This window comes from Onychostruthus taczanowskii, unplaced genomic scaffold (assembly GCF_017590055.1).
Source record: "Onychostruthus taczanowskii isolate IOZ18803 unplaced genomic scaffold, ASM1759005v1 scaffold62, whole genome shotgun sequence".
In the NCBI taxonomy this organism is placed as follows: Eukaryota; Metazoa; Chordata; class Aves; order Passeriformes; family Passeridae; genus Onychostruthus; species Onychostruthus taczanowskii.
Window position 1 is genome coordinate 2906781 of NW_024503901.1, and position 18607 is coordinate 2925387.

Genomic DNA, 18607 nt, shown 5'->3' on the forward strand with positions numbered 1-18607 from the left:
TGCGGGGGGGGGGGGGGGGGGGGGGGGGGGGGTTTCCTCGTCGCTATCGCGATAACATCTCTTGTCAACGACAAATCCGCCACATACTGTAGATGTTAGTAGTAACTAGTCTCCTCCACCCGGGAAAGTAGCTGGACAAGGCTTTGCCAGCCATACAACATCTGTATCCTTTCGGTAATTGCCGATTGTAGCGACTGCCCCCCTGTTTAAATCTGTAGCAGCAGCAGCGGTAGTAACTCCCTGTACACGTTGTTATGGCCACCGTTTTAACCCTGCCTACAAATAAAAACATCTGTAGCTTGAGCTGAAGAGCTGCTCTGTGTAATTTGAGACTGCATGGTTATTTGTGCAGAGAAGGGTCATGTAGTGCTCAGGTCACAGCCCACAGTAGTCTGAACTGACAAAAACTGTCGCATTTGCGGTATTTTTATACTGTTACAAACCACTCTGCTCATTTCCTGAGCAAACAATTTTGCTCTTTTTTTTTTGCCTTTTTTTTTTCCCAGTTTAGCCATCTAGTTTATGCATTCTGGTTTATCGGTTGTAATTTTTAATTTAATATGGTTGTTTGGTAAGACCTCAAATATATATTCTCTCATGGCGTCCTACAAGCCTTAAGGGACCTCCTACGAGGTCCCTTAGGACAGGGGAGCTAATGCAAAGTCTTCTGCAGGCTGAGTATGTTCATATGGATATGAACCAGCTTTAATATGTGCCACAGTGGTACACTTGCTTTCCCAAACTGACTGTTTGCACTTGATCATCTGAACTACATTGTTGTACAGTAGATTTTACAACCAGGGTAATTAGAAGTAAAATGGCCAAATTTTGTGGATCACAAACCTAAACAATTTCTTCTCCTTCACTCTGCACAGTTAGTATTAACCCTTTGGCTGGGAATGGTATTTAAGATTTCGTGCAACAGCATTGCGGAATGAAAATTTGCAAGCCTCTCACCAGTGCACCTGGAAGAAGAGCTATGTGTTTTCTGGCAGCAGCGCTGGCACTGGTTTAATGCTGCAGTGAGCTGCTCCTTTTCTGCCAGTTCAGTTCCGTGAACCGCCTCTAATTTAAGTGACAGCGCTTATAGAGAGAGCGCTGCTGGCACAAAGGGAGCGGGAATGCCTGCTCGGGGTGAAGGGAGCGGCAAGGCCACTCGCCCCTTTTGGCTACGCTCGGTTAGACGATTCATCTAGAGCGTGAAGCTGCCGTTCAGTCACTTGAGCACAAAGACCAATTTAACCTACCTGGGAAATGAATTAAACACTGGGCTTGCCATAGAACAGTGGCAAAACCCCTCATACATTCTTCTGCAATTGTTTCAGATGGGATAATCATTAAATTACTCCAATGAAGCAGCCTAACGGGGAGGCTGCAACTTACTGAATAGCTGCAGCTGCTTACCAACACCATCTCTGAGACTACTACATCCCTTCGGGTTTATGTTGGTATACAAACTACCAAAACCAGTTTGTGGAGACAGCCACCTAGGCTTTTAGGTCCTATGGCAATACAAATATTTAATAATAATCAGGAAACTTGAAGACGATCATGCAAACACAATAAAATAGCAAAAAAAATTCTTTTAAGCTATTACAGATGTCTTGATGTTCTCGTATCATACAAATGGAATAAGAAATTTTCACTTGATGATGTTACAGAGATGTGTTTTCAGCTGATAAGGATGCAGTTCAATTACTGCAAATTATCAGGTAGAAATGAAATTCTAAAATGTGAAAAATGAATGTGAAATTCTTCAATTGTAACCATTGTGCCTGTTTTGTAAAGCTATTTGGTTTTTCCTTCTGTTGGGTAATTTGCATAATAGAGTATGATACCTGGTTATTTTGACTTAATTTATTTTTATTACTGAATTCTTTATACAAATCCCTTAGACGAGGAAATTAATTTATATAAATGCTACCACTAATATTTTAAATACCTTCAAAATCAAATTCTCAGATGTTAATCCAAAGTTTTCATGCTTTTCTTCTTGCTTCAGCTTTTTATGTCTCTATGAATCGATTCTTCATAGTAATCCCTTTTAGCTGTCCATTACTTTTATCCATTTACTTCATCATTTCTTATCCTTTAATCTGCTTAACACTTTTTATCCCCTCACCTCATTAACAGTGTTTCAGTAGGAAGTCAGTTCTTTTGTTATGTAACTTTTCTTCTTAAAGTTGGTCCCCTTTTCTCATTTCTTTTCAGTTGTAAGATTTCATGTACCTTTAAGTTAAAAATTCCAATTTCTCTCATATTGAGAACAGTGCCCCTTAGCCCATGACATCTGACATGCCTCTCATGTAATTTCTAGTGTTTAAATAAAATGGTAACAAAAGTATCTTTCTCTAATTATTTCCACAATGCAGTTAGGAATTAGCATAAAATATATAATCCTTATAGCTCAGTTAATGGGAATCAGAAACTTTGGGACAGAAAAGAAACTAACTTTCCACAGTCCTTATCCACAGAGCTTTGAAAATACATGTCTGTCACAGACATATTTTATGAAAAATCCTTTTGCCAGGATCTTTTCTCCTGAGAAGCTGGAAAGCTTCAGCTTCTCCATGTTTTGCTGCTTTGGAATGTGATTTGAAGAATTGTTTACCCAGGATGTAAAATTGTTTTTACTTGATGACCAATGACAGCCACCTGTGTCGAGGCAGTGAGCAGTCACAAAATTTTATTATGATTCCTTTCCTTTTCCTTTCCAGCCTTCTGATAGATCCTTTCTCTCTATTCTTTATAGTACAGTTTTAGTATAGCATTTTAATATAATATCATAATATAATAAATCAGCCTTCTGAAACATAGAGTCAAGATTCTCATCTTTTCCCTCGTCCTGGGACCTTTGAACATAACCACACGTCTGTTTGTGATGAAAGAACAGTTTCACCCCAGATCATCCCTAAGAGAAGTGTAAATGCAGCACCCATGCCAGAGACATGACAGACAAAGTCCCTTTGGTGAGGAGTTTTTTTAGCAATTCCTTTTGTTAATATCATTAGCCTTGGCCAAGCTTCTTGAAACAAACTGTAAAATCCAAAGGGAGCACTCTATTGGAAGATCTGAAGTACATAAAGTACTATGGGCAATAATTGCCATAGCACGTGCTGCAAGTGAAACTAACCACAGACCCAATCAGACTTTTCTGAATTGTTGATAACTTGCCATTGTTTTTTGTTCCAAACATATACATAAGATGCAAAACCTCTTAAAGTAAGGGATATTATCAAGTGACCAAAACAAGATAAAGGTAACTAATGTAAGCGCCTCTGAACATTTTGGATTTGGCATGCTTGTCAAGGGAGTACTACATGTAAAGGTTATTTTTCCAAATAAAATAGAGAATGTATTTTCTTTCTGTTTATTAGAGGAAATATGCTTAGTTCTCCAAGACCATACCTTGATAATATATGCTTTTTCTGCACGTGGCACCACAGCAGCCATTTCATATATCATATCTGGGTCTTCAGTTCATACTGAGTGTTAAAGGATTTAGACCTGCAAAATGGTAAGCAACCACAGCTCTCAGTAACTTCTTAAGCAGCAAAGAGACCTCAGCATCTCACATGATCAGACTGTTAATTGCTAGTAATTATCCATCCCCTTAAGCTTTCTAACCACAATTTTAATTGCAGAAAAATATTAAGTTATTAGAGGAGCTGTAGGCTTGACTTTACAATCCCATAATTTATGCATAACTTCAGTCACCTTGGACTATTATTTCAGTAATATGCCCTGAAGCTAGAATTGCTTCTGATTCAATTGCTTTTCTAAGAATGATGTCACTTAACTGTCTGGGTATTCAAGGTCCATTTCCATATTTACTTCATTGTTTTAGTTTAAACTAGTCATATTTTATTTTACTTTCAGATCACCTTTTTTCACATCTGAGATATAGGCATTTTTACTTTAAAAACCATTTAATTAATTTAAACTACCTGGTCTTATTTGAAGACTGTAATGAAATAACTTCTGGAAATACAACTGAAGTACTAGAAAATTCAGTAGACTGAACTTATTACCAGGGCTTTAAGCTTTAGCTGCTAGAGAAACTCTGGTGCCTCTTCTTTTAAAGTACATAAAAAACCTCACTAGAAATAATGAAAATTGTATATTTTGCAGGATGTATAAAGATTACAATAGTTTAAAATGCAATGCCCAAGTTTTGAGTAAGACATATTGGTCTTGCAGAGATATGTCAACAGCAGAGGACAATTGCTGCGATTTGTAAACAATAAAAATTATGAAAAATTAATCTGGTAAGAGGTGGGTTGGTTTTAGTGTTTTCTTCTTAAATGGCACTAATCTTTTTGGATCAAAATGACAGACTGAATTTGTTCTGCCAACAAGACCCACTCCAAAACAGATTTAGGGGAACTGGAATGAGCAAAGTTCATAAGAGAATAATCCCTAGCTAGAAATTTTATAAACATCTCTAGAACTTAAAGCAACCTGGCACATTTTATGTCTGTGTTCAGTGTATTGTTATTCAATTTAATGTAGCACTTATTAAGAGAGACAATTCATTAAATTATTATATTTCTCTTCAAAGATAAATTTGATTGGGGAAAGATTTTTACTTAAGTCATTTTTTCCTATCACAATCATCCATGAAACTTTCCAGCACAGCAGACTTTGAATCCAGTGAAGAATCACAATGCATTTTATTTAAAACTAAGTTTTAATCTGGAGTCCTGTGTGATCACAGCATCCTTCCATGCAGAAGTATTTGAAATTTATTGGGGTTTTTGGTTTGGTTTTTTTGTTTTGTTTTGTTTTTTGTTTTGTTTTTAATAGGGCCCTGCCCTCCCAAACTGCATCACATCAGCTTACTAGAATACCTGTTGTTGAGGTAATACTAAGTTTGGTAACTGTCAGCAGCTCAGATCAGCTGCAAAGCTAGTTACTGCAGGAAACAGAGCAACTTCTGCAACAAGAACTTCCATACTCCCTATTACTTCTTTTGTAAAAAAGGAGCCATTTACTTCTCTACTATTCCCCACCCACTGCAGTAACAGTAACATACAAAAAAGGAGGAAGAGATGAAGTACTGCAACTGCTGGAGTCTTCTTCTCTCTCCCTAACAGTGCCTGCTACATCTACCTCATTTGTGATTTGGAAGGGATCCTGGTCCACTCCAATTCTCTAGCAATGGAAACTAAGACAGAATTTCTTGTCATTGCCAAAGCTAAAAGGAACATATTGATATTATTTCACAAATATATTATTACTAAGGATGAACCACAGGCTAGAAAGGTTAGGAAATCTGGAGTAGAGTGCAGAAATAACATGGAAGAGAGATACTTTGGAAGGCAAGAGTACTCCAAAGAGCACAAATTATGTCTCTTCAAGAGGAAAATGCAATTACCACTATTACTTCAAGTGTACCGCTATTGAAGTATTATTGCAGCTTCTCCACTTCCTACTGTATGTGTGGTAAAAGAAGGTACAACTTAGCATGAACAGCAGGGCACTAGTAGGCCCAACACAATACCAAGAATGGTGCCAGTGTAGCTGCTAGCATTAAAAAAAAGAACAGATGGGAACTCCTTAATCCTCTTTCTCATCGTCCTTGACTCTCTCCTAGGTAAATCGACATCTGTTGTCTTGACTCTGTTGACTGCTGAGTATCTCTCATCTCCCCACATTCCCAACTGTGAGAAGCAGCGTGGCACAGCCCACCAGTGATTCACACCAGACATCCACTTACATTCCTCATTTTAAATGTAAACTTCAGTATCATTCTCAAGCTTCATGTCTGGTTGCAGCATCCAGGACTTCCCTGCTCAGAAGCATCACTGGGAAGGAAGCCTGTCTTGCTTTAATTTGGGCAAGCTCTCAGATGAATATTTTTTTAAGAACACCTGTAAACTGACAAAGACTCAGCACTGATGACATTCATAGGGAACAGAAAAATTCTTTTCAGCTTCAATACCAAGAACATCTGAAAATTACTTTTCTTATTCAGAGGCAATTCACAGGGGAATTCAGCACCCAGGCCACTTTCAGTGCTATTCCTAAATGTGGCACAAATACACTGATCACTTTATCAGAGTATTTGTGACACATTTAGGAATACCACAGAAAGTGGCCTGGGTGCATAACAGAAAAGTGGAACAAGAATTTTAGAGTGGTCAAACAACATGAAAACTTTAGACAGAGAAATGCAAATGCTTTCTCTATTATCAAGATACAGATCTAGAAAAATCTTCTTGAGAGATGTATAAACAGGGAAAAGAGTAAAATGAGAATAGGCCCCAAATGCAATATGATACTATTTGAAAACCAAGTCATAATGCAGAAATGTTAGTATAATTAAGTTACAGATTTAAACTGCTGCAAATATTCAGTGTATGGTATGTATTCTGTTGTCATTAAAATGCTGAATGTTGTTTGTTTAACGGGAAATCTTTGTGCTCATCTTGCTAATAATTAAAAAAGAAGTTAGTTTGTTTCCCTACAATGTAAGAAGTGGGATGGAAGTTATGGCAGCATGAATTTATACTTCCAGATCAAACTACAGAGGGGAAGAAGCCAGAGGTCCTTATCCCATAGCCAGACGTGCTGCCAAAGGATTGCTGTGAGGCAAGACCGTATGTGGCAGTGCCACCTGGTGACTGATGCTGGGACAAAGTCCTCTGGAATTACTATCTAGCACAGAGACTTATTGTATGAAATAAGACATTTTCCTTACTTTTCCAAAGCTCATTACGTGAAGTGCAAAACTAACATTTAAACTTCCAATTTATATAAACGTAACAATATTTGTAACGTAAACACTGACAGAGTATTTGGAAACGACAGTACTTACACAAAAGGTTCTTGAAGTAGGGCAGCTTTGTAATTAGCCACAGCAGGTAAATGCAGTTTAGGGAAGAGAAAACCCAGAAATACTAAAATTAGCCTTCCTTCATGGAGAAGATCAGCCATCTCATCTTCCTTGTTTTCTCAATGACACAAAGTCATACATAATTAAGAGATATAGCCCAGTAACTCAACTAAATGCCATGCCATTTCTCCACCTTCTCTCAGAAAAGCCTTGGAAACAAGAATCAGGAAGTCTTTCTAAGCACCCAGGACTGGGTATGAGGAATGCTCGAGTATCATCCTTCTGGCTCGTGTGCTGGTATTAGCTAGGGAATAATTCCTTTTCTCCACAGGAGCCAGTAGGGGGCTGGTTTGGATTTGTGCTGGAAACATTGTTAATAATAGTAGAGATAGTTTTTTTGTTGCTGAGCAGTGCTTACACAGAGCCAAGGCTTTTTCTGCTTCTCACACCACCCCACCAGTGAGAGGGCTGGGGGTGCACGAGTGGTTAGGAGGGACAGTTGGGACAGCTGATCCCAACTGACCCAAGGGACATCCAATACCACATGACATCATGCTCAGTCTATAAAGTGGGGGGAAAAAGGGGGGAACAGTTGGAGTGATGGTGTTTGTCCTCCCAAGTAACCGCTACACAGGATGAGACCCTGCTTCCCTGGCGATGGCTGAACACCTGCCTGTACTTGGCAAATGGGGAATGAATTCCTTGGTCTGCTTTGCTAGCCTGTGCAGCTTCTGCTTCACCTATTGGTCTGTCTTTATCTCAACCCATGAGTTTTCCCTCTTTTACCCTTCCGATTCCCCTATCATCCTCAGCAGGGGGACCAGCAGCTGTGGGGTGCTTGGCTGCCAGGTGGGGTTAAACCACAGCACCTCATACACTAAAGAGCCAAGAGCAGATCTGTATGAGTGAGTATGCACACTGTGCAATAAAAGCAAAAGTAAAGGAAGTATTTGGCCAAAATTTCACAGTGACAAGCAAAGCCAGTTAGTTATGAGCTGGCTGAGCCTCAGGAAGGAAGCACTGCAACAGCACAACAGGCAAGCTGAGGTCAAGGCACTCAGGTCAGGTACTGACCTGCACCAATCCAGCTTCCAAATGAAGTGAATGCCTGGCAAGTTATCAGCCCAACCAACAGGTATGTAACTGTACCATGATCAACCACGGAATCTTGGAGAGGACAAGAAACTGCTCAGTTTTAACTGTTCCCCCCGCACAGTCCCCAGCCATTAGTAGAGGTTTTTCAGAGATATGGCATTTTTTTTCTCTGCAAGTAGAGTAAAGTGACTCAAGACACATTTTCATGTTATTCTTGTACCCACAAGGTCTAAACAGAACCACCCTGCATGTTTCTGCAAAGGAGTGGAAATTACTCTCTCATTATACCTACAGCCAAGAGGGTAATAAAACACTCAAACAGAGCAAACCAATTATCAATTTATCACCTCCAATTTATCACCTCCACCTTTGTTTTTAATTCATCCAAGGCAACGTGTCTTCAAGTGTTCAAATAGAGTGCAAAGGCTTAAAAGGGGAAAGGTAAAAAATAAAGAGGGTAGGCTCAAAATGAACAGGAAGGTCACATACCTTCAAAATATGGTTAAAGAAAGGCAGTACAATTTTATGGAAGTAGAAACAGAGACATGCTTTTACTTGGCCTAAGTGTGCAGAAACTAAATATATGAAACACTAATGCACAGACATAGTTCAGCCATTTGTGCACTCCTTCTGTGGACCTTTCTATAAAATAGCTTTCTGCAAATGTGCAGGTGTGTTTCAACTGTATGGGAAAAAACAAAGTCATGTAATGAAGACAACAGTCATGGCTAGGACATTCCTTCATTATTCTCTCCCCTGAATTTGTTGACTGTGCAAGACCCCACCCGACCCCCTTCATTCCTCCTGCTCTATTGTAGGTAAATGTTGAAAAAAATAGAATGTTTACTTGTCTCCTAAATACAGTTAAGGAAAGAAAATCACTTGAATGTCATTTCCTGCAAAACTTCATTTATCTCACACGTCCTCTGTCTTTTCCTGGTTCAATACAATATTTTGGCTAGCTTTCAGAAATTGATACAAAGAATTCTTGCAGCCTGCAGTAACCCATTAACTCCTTGGTACCTCATCACAGAGAGACTGCATGTCTGATCTTCATCCCAATTTAGTAAGGAAAGAAATTTAGTCACTGTCTAGTCCTAAACTTTACTCATTGCAGTATTTACAAGACAGACTTCCATGCAGTAGGCTTAAAACAAAACACAGACCAGCTTTGTCTTTATTACCTACATGTTTAATCACTGTCTGTGGACTTACAAAAATATTCATGTTATACAATTTCTATTAATCAACAATTAGAATTAGGAACACATAAGGACTCCTGATTTTCTTTGAAAAGATCTGGATTCTGCACACATAGACAAACAAATAACCAGCTCGTTTGGACATATTAGTATTGCTACCCTTAAAACTTAAGTTTTTTGTTTGGTTTCCTTTTAATAAAATACTTAATTCTTCCATTACTCAGTAGAGGAACTCCTGCTGATAGTGATCAGGACACGTTTCAAAAGTTTGAGTACACAGCCAACTTTAAATCGTAACTCTGAAAATTCTCAAGAGAATAAATTAGTATAGTATACATGTCCAAGCATCTTCCAGCCAGAATTACAACATGCTGGAATTCAGGGACATTTAAAAAAAATATTCATCAATACTTCTAGAATATCTGACTCGACAAAATAAGTCTTTACAAAGGCTAACAACTTTCTCCTCTTGCTGATGGAGCAAGCAAAAATGCTAACTGGGTTAGCATTACCTTCCTCATTACCTTCCAACGTCTACTGAATTAAGACATGATTAATTACATCTTCTTTTCCATGCAGTTCCAATGAAGGCACAAGTATTTCCAGCTATATGAAGAATTTATGTGCATTAGAACACAGAGGAAGTTATTTGTAAGGCTCCAGCTTTACTGAAAAAAAAACAACCTTATTTTTTTCTGGAACTCTTGCATTGATATAAAACAATTAATTCACTAGGCCAAAGCATGGCAATGTTTTCCAGTTATAGCAGCCTTACACTCCAACTTCTGCAAAGTGAAAAACAAAAAAAGAAATCAGCTGCTCACATCACTTTTCCATACACCTTTGTTTGCTCTATCCTTCAGCCCTAAGCCCTTCCAGAGAGACAAGGGAAGAGGCAAACGGGAAGTGCGCTTCCAAGAGCTTTTTGTGACACTACACCAGGAGGGTCCTAGAAAAGACCAATCTGCTCTCCCCAGACACAAAGCAGACAACTGACTTCAACCAGCATAAACAAAGTATTATCCAGATCCATGGTCATGGCCAAAACTTTTGTCAAAGCCAACACTGTTTCACTTATTTGAGCTTCTAATAAATTCCAAGTACTGTTTTTAAGCATCATTCACAATGCCTAAAATAGGGGCATTCCTGAAAGGATTGTAGCATATGCAGCATGCATGATGTGCTGCAGTTTATTTTCATAGCACAAAAAGGCAGGCATAACCTGTATCAATGACTTTCAGCCAGCTCTTAGAAATGTTAATTTAAAAAACAGATTTGACTTAGAAAGGTAGAGTTCATGTTCAAATTTTAAGTGGGCCTGAAATAATTTGAGAATCTGTCCCAGCAAAACTGCTACTCAGTCCCTGCCAGCCTGAAGCTGAAGCAGAAACTTCAATTTGCTGATCAGTGTGAATTGTCTCTTCTCATATTTACTTGTTCTACTACACCACCAGCACATCTGGCGATGCAACAATATTGCTTTCATTACATCCCACAATATTTGCAATGTGTTTTGTTTTATGGAATATTCAAGGAAAAAAATTAAGAGGCAAGCATGCAAACGCATTAGACTAATCACTCCCCTTTAGAAATGCCCATATTCTTCAACATCAAAGCCTAAATTTTCTTGGTTAGGACACCTTCTTAGGGCAAGCATGCAGAACACAGTCCAGTGGGTGCCTGTTACAATGCAACACAAAAAGAAATCTTTTAGTGTGGTCCTTTCTCTGATGTGCTTGGCTACCTCTCCAGACTGAATTTTCAAGTTTTCTCTTGACTTTTCTAGTTCAGAGGTTGAAGTGAGGTAACTAAATCAATATTTTAATTTAATTAGAAAGAAGACTGCTGACCAAAACATCAAGCAGAATGCCACAGATTAACAATGGATGACATGAAAAAACAGAAACCCATTAAAATACTTTTGAATTAATTTGCCTTTCTACCTTTATGTAAAATTAGCCTCTGGGCTTCATTTGAGAGAATTTTGGGTCTCTGAAAAAAACTTAATGCATTAATTCAGTCTTTATAAGCCTAGGTGGTGAGAAATAAATATTTGAAATCAGTAAGCTGTTAGGACAAGTAGTCTCCAGTTATTAAAGACTGGAAGCCAGATCTGCAAATAGCTGCAATCAACTACCTGACAATGCTATTCTTCAAGAGTAGCTGTATGCTTGTAACTTCATATTCCTTTTATGTAATACTACTGATGAGTCCAAGCTCATCCTAATTTTGCAGATGAAAATATTAGCATGGGATTTACACTTCTCTCAGTATCTTCCCAGTCAACATTTTCAGGTGTCTTTATGCACTACAGAATTTAGTGTGCAGTTTCTTACGTGGGTATTAGGAAGTCTACAGAGATGCTTCTCCATACACATCCTGATCTTCTGTCTACCAAGATGAGCAAAGCTGGACATGTTTCCACAAACACTGAAGAGTTGACTTCAAGTAATCAAAAGCGAAGAAATCTTCACAGCAATGCAAGGCTGATGGTGACCAACTCCTGTCAAGAAGACAGGGATACATACCTTGCTGAACAATGGCACTTTATTCCCTATGCAGAACGGAAAGTTTACTTGATCTTCCTCCAACATGTCACTGGAAATAAAAGTTCCCTTCACACTGTTTCAAGAACAGATGCCATTTCTTTGAACTGTCTGAAGAAGTTCTAAAAAGCAAGAATTGGGAAAAATTGGGACAAGTTGCTTGAAGAAAAGCTCAAACTGCAGTTCAAACTAGTGTGTTAGACAAAAACTACTGTCCATATTTCTCACTTTCAATGTACAGCTTGCATTGAAAATATCTGCTTTTCTTTCTGTGGGCTGGTTGGCATTTGAACACAGTAACTATGAAACCTACAAAGGTGATGCCTTATTAGCATGGGCTTGCCTATTAATAGGAAAAGATGCTACAAAAGAAGAAATACAAAGTAGCTCTCAAGCCATAAGAAGTAAAGAAATAAAAAAGCACCACTTTCGCACATGAATGTTTCTACTCCCAGAAATAATCTAGACTTCTCAAATGTAGCATTCATTTAGTGAAGTAGCTGAACAACAAATTATTAAATAGGCTTCAACCAGAATAAATACAACATTTCACAACACTCAAGGATTCAGAATATACTTCTCAAATTTCTGCCAATCAAATTCCAAGGATCTATTTAAGTTTGAATGACATTCTAGGTCATGTATTGACCCTTTAAGAAGGAATGACAATACAAGGGCCATGTTTATGCAAAACTAAAGTAACATAAATTCATAGATGGAGACATAGCATTTAAGAGTCAGTGGTGATAAAGCAGACTGATCTCTATTTCTAACCATTAGCAATTGTTAGGCTTAAGCCAAGTTTTAGATTTTGAGGCTGGACAACAGCTCCGTAGATCAAAAACATTCTATGAACTTTTAATACAGCAGAATGATAGCTGGCAAGTTCTGAAAGACTTCATGTCTTTGGATGTCAGTTTATTTATAAGAGAAATCATCATTTACTGTTAAATTAACATTTTCAGCTAAGTGAGGTAGAACTCAATACTATGAAGTAAGTATTCTGTGTTTTAAATAGTTATTTAATGCTTCCTGTTTGCATGACTGTACAAGTAAACAAGCAGCACAAACACATGCATCAGGGTATACAGCTGACCCTCCCAACAATGGCACTGCTGTATTTAGGAGACTGAACATTCAAGTAACACTCACGACAGACCTTGAACTGTGGGATCGTCATTTCAAAAGACTTGTCTGTTATTTGTCCTGAAGGGTCAGCCACTGTTAGCGTCACTGTGACATACGGGTACTTCAGAGACCTGCAGGTGTCAGAGCTCATTGCAACTCCCAGTTTCCATTTCATATCTACAAACTACAAGAAAATAATTGGAAACAGTGTCAAAGAGAGAGATCTACCCCCCATGGCTACTCACTTGGAGGGACAGTTCACAGACAACACAGGACATCTAGAAATCTTATCCAAATAGAAAACAAACTTAAACATTCAGGTATTATTGTCACTACAAATCATCTGCCCTTTCCTTTAATGGTGAATAAATAAGCAATTCAATAAGTTATTTCACTTTATCTGTTTTCCTTATTCAAGTACAATCAACAGGCAAGTACACTCTTAAAATTCTAGTAAGAGGAGTGTCCTGAACCAGGACAAGGAGCTTCAGCCACAGAGTTCACCCGGCTTGTATATCAGGCATGCGGGTTTTTGTCATGTTTTCTTCTTTTTAGAAGTTTCTAAATCAGAAGTTTCTAAGTCTAAACCAAATAACTCAGAATAGCAGTAACAGAGAAAAATTATGGCGTTTCATAATTACATTTTAGATAAATCAAAGTAGATAACAGATACATTTCAGACAAGTAAGTTATAATTTTTAGCCTTTCATGAAGAAGAGCCTTTAGAAGTTTATATCAAGCCTCAGAAAAAGATTCTCCTTTCCTAGTTCTATACTCTTTTAAACTGCTGTCAAAAAAAAAAAATCTTAAAACATAAACAGATTGCTACTTTTTCAAGCAAAAAGGGAATGCTGGAAACTGACAGAAAGTATCTTTAAAAATAATGTTTAAATTTAAGGGAAACAAAGAATGAGCAGTTAAGTGCTGGTGTTAACAACTTTAAAGAACAATTTACACTTAAAGGAGATTTACATAATGAGCCAATACAATGGTCTGCCAGACTGACTGCCATTCATCTTCCCTAAGAGTACTACAAAACATGAATTTTTAAAAAGGGACAAAATGTGACTTTATCATCCAAACAATATTAGAAAACTGTTCAGCATGCAGACAACCTTTATTGTATATGCTGCTTTATCTGAGTAGCTATTTGGCAACACGTAAATGTGCACACAGAGGAAAGCTTTCAGCAGCCTATCTACCTCTGCCTGCCTGACACAGGCAACACAATACAACACACGCAGTGAGACAGTGACATTTCTGAAATGTTCATCATCAGCTCGGCTGCACTTTGTCCTTTAGTTACCTGCCCCACTGTGGCCGTATTTCTTGCATCTTCTGACACAGCAATGGCTTTGCCCTGCTCACTCCACACGTGACGAATAACTTGAACTGCATGTTTTGGCAGAGTGCTGACGCCACTGCCCAAGGTGGTGACAAGTTCCTCTGTAGAGAGGTTGTTTCTGGCTGCTGTGCTATAATAGATACATCCAGAGATCACTGCATCAATTTCATTCTCCACCAATTTAATACAATTCCTCGTTTCACCCCAAAGAGACAGCTTTTATTTCTACTTTATGTGTACTTTAAAACAATTCGGCAGCCCGTGATTACTTTTTTTTTCAGAATGTTACTGATCTTTTGTATCTATGTGCAAAAAACAACACGATCTTAATATGTCTTAACATGCAGAGGCCTAGCTTTGCTGGGCTGGCACAACATCCTACATCAAACCAAAAGTAGTCACAGCCTCCAAGCGCTGCAGCAACTGGAAGAAGGCACAAGTCACTGAGGGGTGTGTGTGCGTAGAGCACGTAAGCAGTATCATTACTTTAGAAACAAGTCAATTCAATTAAACACTCAGCAGGTGGAATTCAAGTGCCGCCAAAAGTAAGGACTTCTAGGTCATGATGTAATGGGTACTAACAGGAGTCAAATGATGCCATGAACCCAAGTGAAAAGGCAGCAAGTCTAAAGGAAAACTGCCTCTTGATTTCCTCTACAGAAACAAGTAAACAAAAAATCCTACTCTATGTTCGCTCATGCAGGTTCACTCCTCTTAAAGAGGCATTAATACAAGAGAAAATGAGTTGGTCCTCCAAGTAGCATGGTTGAATATAACTTCAGACATTCTATTTTATAAACAGAAAAGTAGTATTTTAAATTTCTACTGGTGTATTTTCCTGAATTGTATTAATGTCACACAAAATGTTTAGATACTAGATATTAAAATAACAAGCAAGATCTTGAAAATTTTATCTTTCTAAAAATAGAAAAAATTATCAACTAAAAATACTACCTAAAAACTCAGCTCATGGCAGAATGCAATATTATAAGCTCTGTATCCTTCAAAAAGGCACCAATGCTGTTTTCTGATCTCCAAGAAACAATTAGTTTTTAAAACACACTTTTTCCAGGCAAAGGCCCAGCTGACTTAGCTTTAAAAGTGAGCTTAACTTCCTCTATCTTGCCATTAGTTCTAGAGCTTGCAGACAGCATCTCAGAACCATTTCCTCTTTTTATTTTTTAAGTACAAAATGTGATACTATAAATAAAGTAACTACACTTTTTAATGACACAAGCTAAGCCCAAGCGTTCTTTTCTGTGTACTGAGACTTACAAACTTTTGCCCTTTTCATAAATCAATTAATTTTATACTGACATTTGATATAACTTTTCAGTACCACCATTAAGTTGTGATGGAAGGAAAAAAGACATAGTGCAAAGTAAATTATTTTGTGCTTACCTAAATAGAAATGAAAGAGTGCTAGCTACTTTTGCCAGGTCACCAATATTAATGTCAACCCCCGACGTTTGAATTCTCTAGAAACAAAATGTTCAAAGAATTACAAATAATAAATTATGCATTAGTCAAAGCATTTCTGTATATAGAAACACACAATCTGTATATAGAAACACACAAATCAAGTTGGAAATGCTATCCTTAACAGCAGATTCAGGTACTGTTCTTGCTCACAAGGGCTGGTGTGGCAACTTACCTGACACAATTCAGCTGTATTTATACCTGGGATCTCATGGTTCAGATGTTGAATTATTTGCTCACACTGTGAAAAAAAAAACATGTTTGAAGACATTGTTGATACAAAAATGGACAAGAAGAGTGAAGAGTGCAGAGTAAACATTGAAGTAATTGAAATGACTGATTTTAAAATTCCATCAAATCCAAGGAAAGAAAATTAACCAAATCAAGACTTTAGTTTTTACCTCACTATTGCTAATTAACACACCAGTTTCATATTAACTGTTCAAGCATACAGTAAACAACCCAAATATTTTTTAGACCAGTTACCTTGATATATCATTTAAATGATAGACAAAAATAGATGTTTAGAAGTCTTCTGTGATAAAAACATAAATTTAAATCAAACCCATTGCTCTTAACAGGACTGATCTGTTTTATGAGTCAAGGTACCACATACCTAAGGTTCCCTTTAAAGCACACAAAAACCAGAAGAGCTTTTAAAAAAGGGCTTCCCGGAGTGCTAGGAGCCCTTCCCCATCCCATTTATCGCCCTACTCACCAGCTCTGCAAAAAAGTCTTGAGGTATTAAACGAATCTTATCTGCTGCACCACCACCATCTGAAAAACAGTAACGATCAGAAGCAAATAATAAAGTGTTACAGCAATAAATCCAATCTTTCTCTGAAAAACGCCTAGGCCACCATGCATACATTAACCTTCGTTGAACTCAATCAATTTTAGCCTGCATGCCCCTCAGGAAAGCCCCGGCTGCCCGAGCCCCCACTCCCTCACCGCGGGTGGCCCCCGCCCTCACCCAGCGCCCCCAGCGCCCTGGCCAGCGCGCCCGCGGAGCCGCCGGCCATGGCGCCGCGCACCCGCCGAGCCCCGCTTCCGCCACAGAGCGTTCGCCGCGCTGATTGGCTCCGAGCGCCCCCAGAGGGAGGCAGCGGCAGCGGCGCCGCGCTGATTGGCTGCGGCGCGGGGAGCACGCGCTCGTCCCGCCGCGCTGCCGCTGCTCCCGCCCTCACGGAGCGGGATGCGGGAGTATCCTCGGGAGGGTGGGAAGGGCAGAACCGCCCCGGAGCGAGGTTCGCTCGCTTGGCGCAACACTTTGTTCGCTGAGAGCGGTTTGCTGACAGGCTTTTCGTGGTGGTCGTTGTCAAAGGCGCAGCTACGCAAATCATAGAACCACAGAAAGCTAAGGGGTTGGAAGTGGCCCCAGAGATCATCCAGCACACCTCCCACAAGACCAGGTTGTCCCATCCAACCTGATCTCGAGCATTTAATGGATGGAATATCCACAGCCTCTCTCGGCAACACATTCCAGTGCCTCACCACGTTTACAGTAAAGAATTTCTTCCTAATATCTAACCTAAATTTCCCCACTTTCAATGTGTACCCACCTATTCCCCCGGGCCCTGTCACTATATTTCCCAAGGAAGCGTCCCTCTCTGGCTTCCATGTATGTCCCCTTCAGATACGGGAAGGTTGCCATGAGGTCTCCACACGACTTTTTGTTCTCTGGGCTGAACAGCTCCAGCTTCCTCAGCCTGTCTTCGCAGGGAGCTGATGCCTGTTCTGTGTGTGTATTCCACACAGGGTAACTTGGTACCGAATGGCCATGCTTTGTGCAGGTGAACTGTGGAATCAGCCCATACACCTTCAATAAACTGTGTGGTTTGGGGGCAACTCGTGCAGGTAAACTTGTGTAGGTAAACAGCTTTATGGGGAAATAACCACCTTTTGTAAAACTACAAACAAGACTGTGTTCAATAAGCATTTCATACTGATATTAATGAAGTTTGGACTAAGGCAACACTAACCCTTCAGCAGTTTCACTTGTCAAAATAATATTTTTACACTTCTCTAGTATCAGTTTTACTTTTGGTTTTAGCCTTTTTAAATATATATAGAGAGAATGATGTTATAATCTCAGTAGATCTATTCTGAGACTGTGACAGTAGTAAAACATAACTCATCCCACAGTAGTGCTGACTTAATCCATGTATTTTCAGTAAGTATTAATGAAAGAATTGATGCCTATATAACTTTGATCTAAGTTACAAGGTGCTTATATAGCTTGAGTTATGAGATAGCAATATAACCTTAATCATGACTTTTTGTATATCAATATAACCTGAAATATCTATATGACCTGATATATCTATATAACCTTAATCATGACTTTTTGTATATCTATATAACCTGAATTATAGGGTTTTTTTTTTTGGTTTTTTTGGGTTTTTTTTTTAACAATGTGATGCCAGTGTATAGTTAACTAGTTGCTTGATGCTGAATGGACAAAAAAAGAAGAAAAAATTCACCAAGCAGGTAACATTAGAGATTGGTAAGTACAGCATTAATGAAAAATTGGCTAGTACAAAGCCAATTAGCCACAGAACAAATAATTTAGGCCAGTTCAGACCAGACAGACCAAGGAACACCATAACTGTGCATGCTCCAAAGACAAAGCTGAAAAGTTAACAAAGCTGAAATGTGAAGAAGACCTTGGAAGCCTTAATCAAAGACCCCTGATGACCCCCAAACTGGGGAGACACAAGCACAGTGCAAAAGAACGATCTAATAACCATGTGATCATATGGTGTAAAATAGTTCTGGCATGTATGTGATGATGTTGTAGTGACATAGTGACACTAAGCAACACTTACTGTATAAATACACCACAGCACTTGACAAAGGTGGGTGAGTTAGATGGAGAAATCCCCCTTACCACCTGCACTGCAACAAACAAATACCTGCTCTACAGACATCTGTCTATGGGGATTTATTTCCAGCCTATCTTTCAGGCATCCGA

The 18607-nt window shown here is 38.8% G+C and overlaps 2 protein-coding genes across 3 annotated transcripts in view; both read right to left on the reverse strand.

The window, feature by feature from the left end:
• Positions 1-11729, reverse strand: part of TBC1D4 (TBC1 domain family member 4) — a 111090-nt gene extending 99361 nt beyond the window's left edge. Inside the window, exon 1 of the mRNA XM_041419949.1 lies at positions 11664-11729. Within this exon, the coding sequence (XP_041275883.1) occupies positions 11664-11729 (66 nt within the window). The remainder of the gene's footprint in view (positions 1-11663) is intronic.
• On the reverse strand, positions 9110-16658 carry COMMD6 (COMM domain containing 6). 2 transcript variants are annotated; one of them, XM_041419954.1, is made up of 7 exons: positions 16607-16658; positions 16352-16410; positions 15809-15874; positions 15556-15632; positions 14116-14284; positions 12841-12993; positions 9110-11803 (listed from the first exon to the last, which is right to left on the reverse strand). In XM_041419954.1, exons 1-7 carry the CDS (start codon positions 16653-16655, stop codon positions 11753-11755), a joined length of 624 nt encoding a protein of 207 aa, XP_041275888.1. In that variant the 5' UTR covers positions 16656-16658; the 3' UTR covers positions 9110-11752. The 2 variants fall into 2 exon arrangements, with proteins under 2 accessions (XP_041275888.1, XP_041275887.1); XM_041419953.1 differs by lacking the exon at positions 16607-16658 and having other exon boundaries at positions 16352-16548.
• Positions 16659-18607: the final 1949 nt, after the last annotated feature.